This window comes from Brachypodium distachyon, chromosome 3, assembly GCF_000005505.3.
Source record: "Brachypodium distachyon strain Bd21 chromosome 3, Brachypodium_distachyon_v3.0, whole genome shotgun sequence".
Lineage (NCBI taxonomy): Eukaryota > Viridiplantae > Streptophyta > Magnoliopsida > Poales > Poaceae > Brachypodium > Brachypodium distachyon.
Genome location: NC_016133.3, coordinates 47,392,771 through 47,408,417, shown reverse-complemented (window position 1 = coordinate 47,408,417; position 15,647 = coordinate 47,392,771). Strand labels below are relative to the sequence as shown.

Below are 15,647 nucleotides of genomic sequence, written 5' to 3'. Positions count from 1 at the left end.
AGAATGTGCATACAATGAATATAAAATATATCCATGAATTGTTTTGGCTATTTTTGCTTGCAATTGCCAATTCTACTCTAAAGAAAGTCACCACTGATATACTTATACAATGAATAAAAAATATATGCATGAATTTAGGCAATTTTTGCAACCGCCAAATCTACTCTAAAGAAAGTCACCATTGATAGACCTAGCCGACCTAGCTCGTCAATGGTGACAACTTTCAAGTCATTATAAAAATCACCAGACAGGTCAGTATGTAAGACCCGCAAGAGATGACCTATAACCGCTGATGGACCATCATCAACGGCCAGTTAGTGATGACATCTACAATAGGCTCTTGAGCCCACCTGGAAAAGTCTCAGCTAACAGACCTTTCTTGCATCGTCCGGCATTGCTGGTTTGTCTCCACTTACTGATCTACAACCCGTCAGTGATGATTTTGTCAATGACGATAGGTTTCTGATGAGTCCCTCATCCGTCAAAGGTGAGTTCAAAAACCGTATATCACCGAATAGATATATGTATTTGTACTTCAGTTCTTTCAAACCACCACTCTTTTCAGAAAAGAAAATTGCATTGAGCAGCCTTTTGTTAAACCATAGACAAGCGCTTCAATACGTACACCTACCATCTTGCGCACGAACTTAGGACACTGTATTCAGCGTCAGGTCCTCATGTGTTCTTGACACTAGAAGAGAAGATCCATTCTTCTTCAGGAAGCCAGAGTACCATCGAGCCGAGAGCCTGGCTTGCCGGGGACGCCTCATGTCGTCGAAATCGATGTGGTACAGGCCGTATTTGGACTGATATCCCGCCAGGAGTTCGAACAGGTCCATGAATGCCCAGGCGAAGTAGCCTCTCACATTAACCCCATTCCTGCGGAACAACAAAAGGGTATCAATCCCGTCAGGGTGGAATATTTTCTTTCTTCGTTTTTCATGGCATAGAAATATGCAGTCGTGTGCATTTGGTCATGAATCAAGCACCTTATTGCATCTAGTGTGCTTCCCATGTAGCTGCTCAGGTAAACGACCCTGTCAGTGTCATTGAGGCTGTCGTTGGGAGATCCCACACCTGATGAAATGAAAAACAGGGCAAGTGAGGTTAAAGAAGCACGTGATTAGTTAAAAGTTAATACAGGTTTTATTTCATGCCAAACAGCATGGCTTGCCATTCTATTTTTTCTGTTGTTTGAGGGAAATATGTGCTTGCCATTCTCGTGGACATAAACAGGAGGGTTCCCATAGGTTTCTTTCAGGTACTCCAGTACAAGTTGCAACCCTTTGGGATCACTTGGAACATTTGTTGGGGCACCCTGCAGACAATTGAAGACCGTAACTATGACGGTTATGAACCAAAAGTGTTTTGTCAACCTTGATCACATCAGTTTTAAGTGTTTCTTTTTTTTTGTCTAATATCTTGAATCAGTTCGGTATTTCTACTTCCATAGTTGCAGTGCAGTTGGCAACTTCACACAATGACAGGATTTTACCTGACCAGCTGGCGGATCTGTCCTAGAAACTGCAGCATACAAACAAGTATCTAGTTATAGCAAAGAAGGCACAAAACTTCAATAAAAAAGTAACTGTATTTGTCTAGTGAGAAACAAGCATAGCTTGGGTGGTCAGCCAGCCAGGTGTGCTGGCAGCCCACCAGAGTTCAATCCTTGAAGGTTGCACTGTCGGACAGCAATCGCACAGCTCTTACAGTTTAAGTAAAAAAAAACTGTATTTGTCTAGTATGGTGGAGAATAAATGTAATACTTTTAGATTGAAATGGTCAAAAAATAAGTTGTATCATCTAGGGTCAAAAAATGTATCTCGATGAAAAAGTACACTTTCAAGTTTAGACAGCAAACATGTTTTGGGGTGATTTATGCAAGAACACTAGAGAATTGTCCATGTTATATGACTAACTGATCTGGAAAGGCTGATTCTCTTTGTTAGTAAGATCCACTGTTAGTGGTGCTTGCTTGTGTGCAGAGTTACTAGGAAGGAATCAACAAACTGTACATTAATAATATGTTACAAAATTACTAGCCGTTAAGTAACAATTTGACTCATCACCATCAGAAGAACAAAACTTGTGTTCACCTCTGTAATAAACTGACATGTCTCCATTGAAGTCTCGAGCACCTCTTTCTATTGGGCGGTCATTCACATAGACGGAGAAGTAGTGATTTATTCCAATAAAATCAAAAGAATTCTTGATAAGTCCAGACTGAATTTTTGTAAAGGATGGAAGGCGAGAGCCAACATTCTTCTTCATTACTTCTGGGTAGTCCCCAGACACCAAAGGCTCCAGTATCCTGTCATCACGGTTAGGCCCTCAACATGCAAGGATTATGCATTTGACATGCTTCTAGTGTAAGATTTAGGTAAATACCATACCAGCCAAACATGAAATCCTTAGATCTTTGAGATGCTTCTAAATCCACAGTGGAATTTGTGAATGGATAACTCCAATAGGAGTAGATATTTATGCCCACAACTCCTTTTTGCTCAGCCTGCTCCAAAAGTTTTTTTAATGAGTCTACCTGTAGTCTGTACCTCTAAATATTGGCATTGTAACAGGAAACAGAAAAAGGCAATATTGTACTGAAACGTATATCAGAAAGATGAGTGTTGTGCAATGACTGACAATGGTGGTTTCACCATTGAGCTAATCTAAGTTTTTGCATACAAGATCATTCGCTCACTTTATATTTTTCTCTGTACAGTTTGACAACTGATGTATGCGCCAATAGGGTAGTATGAACTGCTATGTATGGTTCAATGCTGGAGTTCCCCGCTGTGCACTTTGTTATTCCAAATGGATCTGAGCATCTACCAGGTGGTAATTGACCACTTCCATAAGCGGCAATTGCACCAATGTTTGGTTCATTCACTGTTGTCCAGTATTTGACCCTATCTCCGAACTCCCTGAAGCAAACACCCGCATATGCTGTGAAATCTTCGCTGCATTTTGCAGACACACAACTATGAATAGGGCAATTAGGTTGTAAGAATGTCACTGTTTCTACAGAATTGCCACTCAGAAAGAAAGTTCTTTCTCTTTTTTTGAAGCCTTATATAAAATTAATAATTCTGGTTCCTTAAAAATGTCTTACATAATTCTGGGGCTTAACCATCCACCATATTCGTCTTCAAGAATTTGAGGGAGATCTATATGGTGAAGCGTGATGTGTATTTGAATGCCTGGACAAAAAAAAATCGTTGGTGTATACATCTCTTGAAAAAAAAATGGTGTTTAGCTCTAACACATGAACCTAAGCCTGTAATGCATTTGGATCATCAAAGATCACAAATATATACTTCACTCGCTCCGGTATATATGTCTGAGTCCACCATGCGCACATGCAAAGGGAACCAAATCTGTGGAGAGATAATAATGAAACTAATATGCATAGCCTTATAAAATGGTATGCTATAACCACATAACTTCTTCCAAAACATTAAATTAGTGGTACAGAGTACAAGCATTGAATTAACTACAGTTTTTGATCACCGGACAAATATTTTGAAACATAGACTCCCGGCTGAGGCCAAGGACAGATATACAGAAATGGAAAGAGTATTTACCATGTTTAACTAGTTCATTTATGATGTTATTGTAGTACTTTAGCCCTTTGGGATTGACAGCCCCACGTCCATCTGGAACAGCAATTTTTGCTGAAACAGTTAGAAGAAATAGAAAATTAAAATGGCTTGTTGTGATTGCTAGGAATTCTGTACTTGGAATAAGCCTTGACCAGGAGATGGAGAACCTATAAGCCTCTAGTCCTGTCTTAGAAATGAGCTTCATATCCTCCTGAAATATCAGTACATGATTTCTTTTGGAGTTACTAGATCTGAGAAATGTTGAATTAGTCCTAATGTTGATGCCTAAACATAGACTTCCATGAAACATGGGCAGAAGATTATTTTTCCTCTCTTATTGTTTACCTTGTATTTATGGTACCCATCTGCAGCAATATCTCCTGTGCTTTTGTCTGGCATTTTACCTGTCAGCACAAATCAACAATGGTCAACCACATGCGGTGCCGGTCATGACCTTGGGTATTACAATGTTTAATTCCGTGCTGCTTTAACAACAAAAATATGCTTCTACGGAGGTATTTGGCCAAGAGGGAACTGGTCTCAAATTTATACTTTATTGTCATGAAAAATGATCAGGAATTTGAAAATCTGTAGTTGTTAGCTTTGTAAACACTCCAATTCTTGGAGTACAAAAGAAAACAAACTAGTCACGTGCTACCATGCTATACCAATTCTTTTAATCAAATCTGCAGTCGCAAATTTAGTCAGATATTGCAGCACTCCAAAATCAGAGATAAACTGAAAAATTAGGTAGCAAGTTAGGAACTAACCTGCATGAGTGAAAGTGTCCCAAAAGCTTGGACTCCGGCCATCCTCAGCAACAGCTCCCTCGTACTGTATGTAGATGGAACATCAAACTTTAGAAAACCATGATTTTCAGCAGAAACAAGATTTCATCATATTACCTGGTATGCTGAGGTTCCAGCTCCAAAGACGAAGTCTTGTGCAAAATCACTTCTTGTGAAGCCAATAATGGCAGCTGCATCGTGAACCCATAGGAACAGCAGGATGTAGAAGAAGGCAGTAACACCCATCTATGTCTATGTTCTTGGGATGGTTTGTGCCCTTCCGGAGGATTTATAGGTCAGTTGACCTCAACTTCATGCTCTTATCAAATTAAACTATGTTTGCAGCAGTATGTGCAACTACCACGTGTGTCGTGCTTGATTTGTTTCCTTGCCATGAGAGAGAACCCAGTACAAAGTGATGGAGCTGACGCCTATTCTTTAATAACATGTCTCTGTCTGGAGCCTTGATACATATTTTATGTGCTTGTGATCCGTGCGCTATTGTTTAACTTCAACTTTTCAGTATCCTGCTATCAGCATTAAACAACGTTTTGGATTAATGCGTCCGAAATTAGATGGATACACAAAACACTGATTGGAAGACTAAGGCATGCTCACTTCAAAAATTAAGTCACATGTGGATCACAAGAAAGATAGGAGAAAGGATGAGGGATGAGATTGCAGAACTGGGTATTGTGCCAAAAACTAGTACCAGAGCGGATGGTGAACATCTGCCTGCCTACCCTCTTCTCCAGGTTCTTGCTTTATGGCAAGAATAAATTGATGTTGAACAGGGCGCTGCAGGTAGCACTACAATTGCCTGGAAAATGGAGAGTGTGGTGCGTGTCACCATTCACCAAGACGCAAAAGCCAACGATCTTACGGAGGCATGCATGTGCAGAAATGGAGCAGAAGAAAAAACACTTGTGCAGAAGAAGTGTGATTTGTTCTCATCGGTAGCTTGTGTTTTCGCTGCTGAGAACAGGTAGATGCCGAGCGTGATGGGGTTCTTGTATGTGCATTCTGATATGCAGAGAAAGCACCGGTTCATTCAGTTCTGCAGCTATACTGTAGCCTCACATAGAAACTATTCCTTCTCCATCGTGTACGGTGTACCACATCCATTTATACTTGCTCTGGCACACTCGCAATACTTAAACAAGTATAAGATATTAGTACCTTTCCGCAGGGCATAGATCTGCCTGGTCCGGTGTGTGGATTGTGGAACCAACCATTTCACTCCACGAGGCTCAAGCCCGCATCTTTCTTGGCTCCCTTCTCCACCATCATCTGCCGAATTGCTCTTGCATCATCCCATAGACCATTGACTGCATACAGATTGAACAGAATGGCATAACGTCCACCATGGTGTGGCTCTAGCTCAATGAGCCGCTTCCCTACACGTTCTCCGACAGTAATATCATTGTGCATCTGGCATGACAACATCAGCGCACCCCATTGTGAGGCATGTGGCTCCATTGGCATATCCAGCAATACAGCCTCAGCTTCGCCTACGCGCCCAGCACGCCCAAGGAGATCAGCAAGGCACCCATAGTGCTCCCTCTGTGGCTCGATCCCATGGTGCCACATTGACTTGAAAATCTCTCTCCCTTCATCCACATGGCCTGTGTGGGTGCACGCGCACAAAGCACCAGCAAACGTAGACTGATTTGGCACAAAACCTTCCTGGAGCATCCTTTGGAACAGCTCAAGTGCACGGTCACCATGACCATTCATTGCAAGCCCTCCGATCATTGAATTCCACAGCACAACGTCACGGTAGCGAACACCGTCAAAAACACACCAGGCCTCCTCCATGCACCCACACTTGCAGTACATGTCCACCAGCGCCGTCTCAACCATGACATTCCTTTGCCTCCCCGCAAACCCCTCCGTTTCCAGATACTGATGGGCCCATCGACCCCTCTTGACCGCACCAAGATGCGCACACGCCTTGAGCATGCTCACCAGCACTACCACATCCGGCTTGAAACCCTCCCTCATCATCTGATCAAACACCGACAATGCCTCTCCAAACTCCTCGGCATGCACAAGCGCGTCGATCATCGCGCTCCAAGATACCAGATTCCGCCCCGGCATTCTGCCGAACACCTCCCGCGCTGCCGCCAGGTCACCGCTCTTTCCGTACCCGGACACCATCGTGTTCCACGAGGCCACGTCCAGAGCGGCACCCGAGTCGAACACCCTGCGCGCGTGGGGGAGGAGGCCAAGGGTGCAGTAGAGCTTGAGGAGGGAGTTGGTGACGACGGAGTGCGCCAGCGCGCCGCACTTGAGCGCCTGCGCGTGCGCGACGGGCGCGGCGAGGCAAGCGCTGCCGGTGGAGGAGGTGGTGAAAGAGGACGAGGCGAGGGCAGCGAGGAGGAGGGAGAAGGTGAAAGGGGTGGGCGTGGTGACGGCGCGAATGCGGGAGTAGAGGACAAGGGAGGCGGCCGCGGGGGCGCCGCGGCGCGCGAGCTCGGCATGGAGCGGGCAGCCGTGAGAGGGCGCTGTGGAGGAGATGGCAGCGGCAACGAGCCCGCGGAGGCGGCGGTGCACGGGTGCGAGCGGCCACCTCGATGCTATCCGACATGTGCTGCGCATGATTTCGCCGATGCGGGAGCTGCCGGGCGACGGTCATGCGTATTCAGATTTCTTTTGCTCCTCAACCCTTCAACACCTACGGCTGGTTTTGGGCTTTTGGCGCCCTCCCTCCGTTTACATCTAGCTCACGTCCACGCGACAAGGGTCCGCTTCCTATGGAACAAAGGATCTGCGTATAAATTTTGTATGTCAAGATGTTCTTATTCAGTTCAGGTGATTAAGACATGTCAAAAAGATAATTTAATTCAGATAACAATTTTGTAAAAGAAAGAAACAACACTAACTGAATCATCCAAGTTCCTTTCTATAGTTTTGCCTCCCAGAAAGCACAAGCATGATAAATATACTTCAGGAGCAGTGTTCATCAAGAAACATCACTAGTATCATCGATCTTACAGTTTTGTATGACGAAATTCAGGTCCCATTGGGTTCAAGAATAACAGCTGCTGTATATCCTAAAGATCTAGTACTACTACTTGACAACTATGATCACAACTATATAACTCATCAAGCATGAAAAAAAAATTAGCCCGAAGAGGGGCCAGATGGAACAAAAGGGACGACAGGAACACAAAAAAAAACCACGGCTGCCCAGCTTGCTGTAAAATAATGATCAGATTTCACCAATGCCCTGGCATCTTGGCCACAGAAACAATGCCCCCTCGTCGAAACGAGGAATTGATAGACAGTTCCTCCCCACCAGTATAATTGGGGCTGATCTTTAGTGACACTTTATGTTCCTGTATATCCTTCTCAAAAACACTGTCGATCCAAGGTATCCTACAGCACCATGTATCCAAATTCCAACCTGTGTCAATTGAAACCATCCAATACTTGGTTTTGTACATGCTGTCAGTGAAGAAGAGCTTACCACAAAGTGTTCCTAAACCCAGGCAGAACATCAGAGTGTAGCCGAAGTAAAAGCTTGTCTGGAAGAATCCTGACATGTCTTCACATTGTAATAGTATATGGAGTAGAGGTAAACATAAACGGCAGTGGAAGCACCAGAGAAGAATGAAGTCCATTGCCAGTGGTAGTTCTCAGCATTGAGCAAGAACTATGTACCAACAATTGTTACACAGATGGTGACAATTAGGAGGATCAAAAAGACCAGCAACATGAACCCGTTTATTAGTACACCTGCTAATAAATTTTCAGAAAGGAGGCATCAGTATCGACTCCCAACTGGCAGGGCTCTTCACCAAACATACGAATCTTAAGGTGGAGTAATCAGATAGCTATCGCATCAGACTGAGCCATAACTAAATTTCAGGCAACTGAGATTTACCAAACAAATCTTATTTATAGTACTTGAGTTGTTTCACACCACCATTCTTTTCAGAAAAGAAAAGGAGTGGCCTTTTGTCAAACAGTCAAAACTCTAGACAACTGCATGCATACATACAGGTGCCATCTCTCGAGCACGTGAACCACACTTACGACACGGTGTTCCGCGTCAGGTCCTCCTGTGTTCTTGATATTAGAAGAGAGGATCCGTTCTTCTTCAGGAAGCCAGAGTACCAGCGAGCAGAGAGCCTGGCTTGCCGCGGTCGCCTCATGTCGTCGAAATCTACGCGGTACAGGCCATACTTGGACTGATATCCTGCCCGGAGTTCGAACAGGTCCATGAATGCCCAGGTGAAGTAGCCTCTCACATTAACCCCATTCCTGCAGAACAACAACAGGGCATCCATCTCGTCAGTGTGGAATACTTTCTTTCATTGTTTTTCATGGACAGAAATGCAGTCGTGTGCAGAAAAATCGCGTGTATTTGGCCATGAATCAAGTATACCTTATAGCATCTAGTGTGCTTCCCATGTAGCTGCTCAGGCAATCGACCCTGTAAGTGTCATTGAGGCTGTCCTTGGGAGATCCCATGCCTGGTGAGATGAAAAACAGGGTAAGTGAGGTTAAAGAAGCGACTTGAATAGTTTACAGACTTCGTGTCAAACTGTATGGGTTGCCATTCTTTTCTTTATTTTTTTGAGCGAAATATGTGCTTGCCATTCTCGTGGACATAAAGAGGAGGGTTCCCGTAGGTTTCTTTCAGGTACTCCAGTACTAGATGCAACCCATCGGGATCACTTGGAACATTTGTTGGGACACCCTGCAGACAAATCAAGATAGTAACTATGACAGTTATAAACAAAAATCCGTTTGGCAACCTTGATCAAATCTATTTTAAGCGCGTATTTTTTATCTAATCTCTTGAGTTAGTTTGGTATTTCTAATTTAATATTTGCAGTGCACAGTCAAAAGAATTGGAGTTGGCAACTTCACACGATGACAAGATTTTACCTGACCAGCTGGCGGATCTGTCCTAGAAGCTGCAGCATACAAATAGTTATCTAGTTAGAGCAACAAAGGCACACAAGTGCAATCATAGAGTTACTGTATTTCTCAAGCAAACAAAAAAAAGTTCTGCCATCTAGAAAATTGTGGCAGAAAAAAATGTAATTCGATGGAAAAACAATACTTTCAAGACAGCAAACATGTTTGGTGGTGATTTATGACCGAACACTGCTCTCAGAGAATTGTCCATGTTATATGACTCATTGATCAGGAAAGGCTGCTTTTCAATTATTAGTAGAGTAGGATCCATTGTAGCAGCTTCTCAGTATTTTGCATATCTTGCAGTGTTTGCTGTGTGCACCTTATTATAATTTAAGACAGGAATTATATTCTACTCCCTCCGTTCCATAATTCTTATCTCAAATTTGCTCAAAAATGGATGTATCTATTCCTAAAAAGTGTCTAGATACATGTAAGATTTCGACAAGAATTATGAAACGGAGGTAGTACATACTATGCCACAAAATCACTAGTAGCAGTTAAGCAACAATTTGATCTATCACCATGGGAAGAACAAAAAAGTTATTTACCTCTGTAAGAAATTGACATGTCTCCATAGAAGTCTCGAACACCTGTTTCCATAGGCCGGTCACTCACATAGAAAGAATAGTAGTGATTTATTCCAAAAAAATCAAAAGAATCCTTGACTAATCCAGACTGAACCATTGTGAAGGATGGAAGGCGAGAGCCAACAATATTCTTCATTACTTCAGGATAGTCCCCAGACACCAAAGGCTCCAGTATCCTGTCAGTATCACGGTCAGGCTCTCAGCAGGCAAGGATTAAGCATTTGACATGCTTCTACTGTAAGATTTAGGTAAATACCATACCAGCCAAACATGAAATCCTTAGATCTTTGAGTTGCTTCTAAATCCACAGTGGAATTTGTGAATGGATAACTCCAATAGGAGTAGATATTTATGCCGATGACTCCTTTTTGCTCAGCCTGCTCCAAAAGTTTTTTCATGAGTCCGTACCTCAAAAATTTTGCACTGGAAAAGAAAACAGGAAAAGGCAATATTGTACTGAAATGCGTATCCGAAAGCTGAGTTATGATGTGGTTAATGTGCAATGACTGAAAATATTGGATTCACCATTGAGCTAAGCTAAGTTTTTTGGTACAACATCATTCGCTCACTTTATATTTTTCTCTGTACAGTTTGAAAACTGATGCATGAGCCAATAGGGTAGTATGAACTGCTATGTATGGTTCGGTGCTGGAGTTGCCCACTGTGCACTTTGTTATTCCAAATGGATCTGAGCATCTGCCAGGTGGTAAATGACCGATGCTGTAAGAGGCAATTGCACCAATGTTTGGCTCATTCACTGTAGTCCAATATTTGACCCTATCTCCGAACTCTCTGAAGCAAACATCCGCATAAGCTGTGAAATCTTCGCTGCATTTTGCAGGTGCAAAACTATGAATAGGACAATTATGTTGTAAGCATGTCATGTTACTACAGAATTGCCACTCAAAAAGAAAGTTATTTCTCTCTTTTTCTAAAGCCTCGTATGAACTTACATAATTCTGGGGCTTAACCATCCACCATACTCGTCTTCAAGAATTTGAGGGAGATCTATATGGTGAAGTGTGATATGTGTTTGAATGCCTGGACAAAAAAAACTTATTGGTGTATACATCTCTTAAAACAAAGTGATGTTTAGATCTACCACATGAACCTAATCCTGCATTGAGTACAACATGAGCGCATACAAAGGGAAAACCAAATCTACAAAAGAGTTAATGAAATGAATATGCATAGCCTTATCAAATGGCAAACTTATTCTAAAACATTGAGAGTACAAGCATTGAATTAACTACTCTTAATTCCGGATAAATAGTTTGAAACGGAGACCCCCAAGGTCAAGGACAGATACAGAGAAATGGAAAGAGTATTTACCACGTTTGACAAGTTCATCTATGATGTTGTTGTAGTAGTCTAGCCCTTTGGGATTGACAGCCCCACGTCCATCTGTGAACCATGAATTTTGCTGAAACAGTTAGAAAAAAAATAGAAAAATAAACTGCCTTGTCATGATGGACCTTGTGACGAATTCTGTACTTGGAATAAGCCTTGACCAGGAGATGGAGAACCTATAGGCCTCTAGGCCTGTCTCATATATAAGCTTTATATCCTCCTGAAATATCAGATAAGTAAATGATTTCTTTTGGAATGCCTAGATCTGAGAAATTCTGAATTAGTCCTAAAGTTGATGCATACACATAGACTTCGAAACACGGGCAGAAGATTTCTCTTACTGTTTACCTTGTATTTATGGTACCCATCTGCAGCAATATCTCCTGTGCTTTTGTCTGGCATTTTACCTGTCAACACAAATCAACAATGCTCAACCACCTGTGGTGCCGGTTATGGCCTATCATCATGTTCAATTTAGTACTACTTTAGTAACAAAAACGAGATTCTATGGAAGTGTTAGTCTGAAAGGGAATTGGTCAATTTTCTACTTCATTCATCATGAAAATGATGTAACTGTGAAAACCTCTTGTTGTTAGACCTTCGAAATACAAAACAAACACTCCCTCCGTCCAATAAAAGATGTCTCAAGTTTGCCAAAATTTGGATGTATCTAGACATAACTTAGTGTATAGATGCATTCAAATTTAGTCAAAGTTGAGACATCCTTTGTTGGACGGAGGAATAACAAAAATAGTCACATGCTACCATGCTATAGTAATTCTTTTTATGAAACTTGCAGCCAAATTTTATAGCAGCACCCCAAAATCAGAAAGATAAATTACACAATAGGTAGCAGCAAGTTAGCAACAAACCTGAATGAGTGAAAGTGTCCCAATCGCTTGGGCTCCTTCCATCCTCAGCAACAGCACCCTCGTACTATATGCAGATGGAACATCAAACTTTAGCAAACCATGATTTTCAGAATAAACAAGATTTCATCGTATTACCTGGTATGCTGAGGTTCCAGCTCCAAATACGAAGTCTTGTGCAAAATCACATCTTGTGAAGTCAATAATGGCAGCTGCATCTTGAACCCAGAGGGACAGCAAGATGTAGAAGAAGGCAGTAACACCCATCTATGCCTATGTTCTTGCGTTGGTTCGCCCTTAGGGGGGATTTATATGACAGTTGACCTCAACCTCATCCTCATCCCCATGAAAATTTATCAAATTAAACAATGTTTGCAGTTGACATGTGCAACTACCATGTGCACCATTCTTACTTTGTTTCCTTGCCATGAGTGAGAACCCAGTACAACGTGATGGAGCTGACACCTTATTCTTTAATTAAAATGTCTCTGTCTGGAGTCTTTATACATTTTATGCACAGGTGATCCATACGCAATTGTTTAACTTCGACTTTTCGGTATCCTGCAATCAGCATTAAACAATTTTTTGGATTAATGCGTCAGAAATTAGATGGATACACAAAACACTGATTGGTAGACTAAGGCATGCTCACTTCAAAAAATAAGTCCCATGTGGATCATCAGAATGACGGGAGAAAGGATGAGGAATGGGATTGCGGAATTGGCTATTGTGCCAAAAACTACGACCGGGGTCGGGGTGGATGGCGAGCATCAGCATCTGCCTGCCTACCATCTTCTCCGGGTTCTTGCTTTATGGCAAGAATACGTTGCAGTTGAACAGGGGCTGCAGGTAGTGCACTACAATTGCCTTGAAAATGGAGAGCCTGGTGCGGTGTCACCAAGATGGAAAAGCAACGATCTTACGGAGGCGCTGATGTGCAGAAATGGAGCAGAAGAAAAAACACTTGTACAGAAGAAGTGTCATCGGGCCTGTCGGTAGCTTGTGTTTTTGCTGCTGATCTGCTGGAGAATAGGTAGCTGTTCGGGGTGAGGGTTACCTGTCTGTGCAGAACGTTGAATACTGTAGCTAGGTACTGTATGTCTGTAACGATACCCTTTATCGAAAAACGTATGTACCACATGCGCTTTATACTTGCTCTGGCTCACAATTACTTACAGAGTACTCCATCAGTTCCTAAATATAAGATTTTCTAGGTTTGTCCTAAGTCAAAAAATTTAAAGTTTGACCAAGTTTATAGAAAAAAATATCATCAAGATCTACGACTCCAAATTAGTTTTGTTAAATCCATTATGATATATATTTTCATAGTATACTTATTTGAAATTGAATATATTAGTATATTTTTCTATAAACTTGGTTAAACTTTAAGAAATTCGAGTTAGGACAAACCTAGAACATCTTATATATATATAGGAACAGAGGTAGTACTAGTCTAAGTTATTCGTACCTTTCTGCAGGGAATAGATCTGCCTTGTCCGGAGTGTGGATCGTGGAACCAAACCATTTCATTCCATGAGGCTCAAACCCGCATCTTTCTTGGCTCCCTTCTCCAGCATCATCTGCTGAATTGCTCTTCCATCTTCCCATCGACCACTGGCTGCATGCAGGTTAAACAGCACGGCATCATGTCCACCATCATGTGGCTCTAGGTCAATGAGCCGTTTCCCTACATATTCTCCGACAGTAATAACATTGTGCATCTGGCATGACAACATCAGCGCACCCCATTGCAAGGCATGTGGTTCATTGGCATATCCAGCAATACAGCCTCAGCCTTGTCCATGCGCCCACCAAGCCATCAGCAAGGCGCCCATAGTGCTCCCTCTGTGGCTCGATTCCATGGTGCCGCATGGACTTGAAAATCGCACTCCCTTCGTCCACATGGCCTGTGTGGGCACACGCGCAGAAAGCAGCAACAAACGTCGGCTGATTTGGAGCATCATTTGGAACAACTCAAGTGCACGGTGACCATGGCCGTTCATTGCAGGCCCTCCTATCATTGAATTCCACAGCACAACGTCATGGAAGCGAATGCCGTCGAAAACACACCACGCCTCCTCCATGCACCCAAACTTGCAGTACATGTCCATCAGTGCCGTCTAAACCATGACATTCCTTTGCCTCCCCACAAACCCCTCGCTTTCCAGATACCAATGGGCCCACCGACCCCTCTTGACCGGACCAAGATGTGCACACGCCTTGACTCCTTGAGCATGCTCACCAGCACCGCCACATCCGGCTTGACACCCTCCCCCATCATCTCATCACACACGGACGGCGCCTCGCCAAACTCCTCAGCACGCACAAGCGCGTCGATCATCGCGCTCCAAGACACCAGGTTCCGCTCCGGCATTCTGCCAAACACCTCCCGCGCTGCCGGCAGGTCACCGCTCTTGCCGTACCCGGACACCATCGTGTTCCAGGAGGCCACGTCCAGAGCGGCAACCTTGTCGAACACCCTGCGCGCGTGGGGGAGGAGGCCGATGGCGCAGTAGAGCTTGAGGAGGGAGTTGGTGACGACGGCGTGCGCGAGCGCTCCGCACTTGAGCGCCGGCGCGTGTGCGACGGGCGTGGCGAGGCGGGCGCTGCCGTAGGAGGAGGTGGTGGCCTGGTGGGATGGGACGAGTCGAGGGCAGCGAGGAGGAGGGAGAAGGTGAAGGGTGTCTGGGTGTGGGTGTGGTGGCAGCGCGAACGCGGGAGTAGAGGGCGAGGGAAGCGGCTGCGGGCGCGCGAGCTCGGCGAGGAGCGGGCAGCCGCGAGAGGGCGCTCTGGAGGAGAAGGCAGCCTGGGGGCCACTGCTATCTGGTATGCGCTTCGCATGATTTGGTGGCCAATGCGGCACATGGGAATTTTTTGGCCTCGACAAAAATTTGGTTTTTTTTTTTAATTGTTGTCGATTGACCCTAAATATTTGACTTTTAGCCGACTCTATTTCATTTTTTTACTAAAGTTGTTAATTTATGGGCAAGTAAGATCAAGACCAATATTTTGGGTAAGCCAAATTTTGTCAGGTCGCTCAAACCAAACACACCCTCTTCAGCTCTTCTGCTCTCTTACTAGAGTGCAAATGGCACGACACAGTTCAGAACCGTACGATTTACTCATCCAACGGCTGGATGCCCTTCAACACCTAAAGCTCTGGTTTTGGCGCCCTCCACCCCTTTCTCTGACAAGGCCTGTTTCCAAAGGATTTGCGCTGCAGCATACCTTACTGCTGAATGTGCATCTATCTCTGTACCATAGTGTGCCGGGAGTCCCAGGTGCCGGTGTTTTCAACCGGTTGTATTCAGCATGACTACTCTATTGCTGTTTAATGATGAATGAACATTATGTTTCACAAAAAAAGAGGACTTGCCTGTAACTATTGAATTCAGGTGATGAACATTATGTTTCACAAAAAAAAGACATGTGCTCCCTCTGTCCCATATTAAGTGACTCAATTTTGTCCAAATATGGATGTATCTACACATAAAATGTGTCTAGATACATGTAATA

At 43.6% G+C, this 15,647-nt stretch overlaps 3 protein-coding genes and 1 pseudogene across 7 annotated transcripts; all 4 read right to left on the bottom strand.

Annotated features, from left to right (window-relative positions):
- Positions 1 to 15: 15 nt before the first annotated feature.
- Positions 16 to 4,930, bottom strand: LOC100835346 (beta-glucosidase 2). Of its 2 annotated transcripts, none has more exons than XM_003575075.4 (13): positions 4,508 to 4,930; positions 4,373 to 4,436; positions 3,948 to 4,006; positions 3,738 to 3,813; positions 3,585 to 3,656; positions 3,113 to 3,200; positions 2,702 to 2,960; positions 2,394 to 2,509; positions 2,097 to 2,311; positions 1,496 to 1,524; positions 1,216 to 1,318; positions 990 to 1,077; positions 16 to 879 (listed from the first exon to the last, which is right to left on the bottom strand). In XM_003575075.4, exons 1-13 carry the CDS (start codon positions 4,634 to 4,636, stop codon positions 648 to 650), a joined length of 1,530 nt encoding a protein of 509 aa, XP_003575123.1. In that variant the 5' UTR covers positions 4,637 to 4,930; the 3' UTR covers positions 16 to 647. The 2 variants fall into 2 exon arrangements, with proteins under 2 accessions (XP_003575123.1, XP_010235530.1); XM_010237228.3 differs by having other exon boundaries at positions 1,496 to 1,545; positions 4,508 to 4,665.
- Positions 4,788 to 7,081, bottom strand: LOC100826251 (pentatricopeptide repeat-containing protein At5g06540). 2 transcript variants are annotated; one of them, XM_024460809.1, is made up of 2 exons: positions 5,570 to 7,081; positions 4,788 to 4,920 (listed from the first exon to the last, which is right to left on the bottom strand). In XM_024460809.1, exon 1 carries the CDS (start codon positions 6,989 to 6,991, stop codon positions 5,627 to 5,629), a length of 1,365 nt encoding a protein of 454 aa, XP_024316577.1. In that variant the 5' UTR covers positions 6,992 to 7,081; the 3' UTR covers positions 4,788 to 4,920; positions 5,570 to 5,626. The 2 variants fall into 2 exon arrangements, with proteins under 2 accessions (XP_024316577.1, XP_014756196.1); XM_014900710.2 differs by lacking the exon at positions 4,788 to 4,920 and adding an exon at positions 4,989 to 5,210 and having other exon boundaries at positions 5,570 to 7,080.
- Positions 7,082 to 8,250: 1,169 nt separating this feature from the next.
- LOC100834825 (beta-glucosidase 2) lies at positions 8,251 to 14,632 on the bottom strand. 3 transcript variants are annotated; one of them, XM_010237232.3, is made up of 14 exons: positions 13,600 to 14,619; positions 12,270 to 12,692; positions 12,135 to 12,198; positions 11,611 to 11,669; positions 11,407 to 11,482; positions 11,245 to 11,316; positions 10,866 to 10,953; positions 10,482 to 10,740; positions 10,174 to 10,289; positions 10,007 to 10,088; positions 9,874 to 9,915; positions 8,996 to 9,098; positions 8,784 to 8,871; positions 8,251 to 8,659 (listed from the first exon to the last, which is right to left on the bottom strand). In XM_010237232.3, exons 2-14 carry the CDS (start codon positions 12,396 to 12,398, stop codon positions 8,428 to 8,430), a joined length of 1,410 nt encoding a protein of 469 aa, XP_010235534.1. In that variant the 5' UTR covers positions 12,399 to 12,692; positions 13,600 to 14,619; the 3' UTR covers positions 8,251 to 8,427. The 3 variants fall into 3 exon arrangements, 2 of the variants coding, with proteins under 2 accessions (XP_010235534.1, XP_010235533.1); XM_010237231.3 differs by adding an exon at positions 9,290 to 9,318 and having other exon boundaries at positions 9,874 to 10,088; positions 13,600 to 14,601; XR_002964629.1 differs by lacking the exon at positions 8,251 to 8,659 and adding an exon at positions 9,290 to 9,318 and having other exon boundaries at positions 13,600 to 14,632.
- Positions 13,580 to 15,445, bottom strand: LOC106866417 (annotated as a pseudogene).
- Between the last annotated feature and the right edge of the window lie 202 nt (positions 15,446 to 15,647).

What these genes read in the sequence shown, in the direction of transcription:
- LOC100835346 (XM_010237228.3), bottom strand. Translation starts at nt 4,636, where the DNA reads ATGGGTGTTACTGCCTTCTTCTACATCCTGCTGTTCCTATGGGTTCAC. An exon ending in CAGATCCGCCAGCTGGTCAG is followed by an intron (nt 1,319 to 1,495) that starts GTAAAATCCTGT and finishes AATTGTCTGCAG; the next exon opens with GGTGCCCCAACAAATGTTCC. An exon ending in AGCACACTAGATGCAATAAG is followed by an intron (nt 880 to 989) that starts GTGCTTGATTCA and finishes GTTGTTCCGCAG; the next exon opens with GAATGGGGTTAATGTGAGAG.
- LOC100826251 (XM_024460809.1), bottom strand. Translation starts at nt 6,991, where the DNA reads ATGCGCAGCACATGTCGGATAGCATCGAGGTGGCCGCTCGCACCCGTG.
- LOC100834825 (XM_010237231.3), bottom strand. Translation starts at nt 12,398, where the DNA reads ATGGGTGTTACTGCCTTCTTCTACATCTTGCTGTCCCTCTGGGTTCAA. An exon ending in ATGGGTACCATAAATACAAG is followed by an intron (nt 11,483 to 11,610) that starts GTAAACAGTAAG and finishes CTGATATTTCAG; the next exon opens with GAGGATATAAAGCTTATATA. An exon ending in AAGGATTTCATGTTTGGCTG is followed by an intron (nt 10,089 to 10,173) that starts GTATGGTATTTA and finishes TGATACTGACAG; the next exon opens with GATACTGGAGCCTTTGGTGT.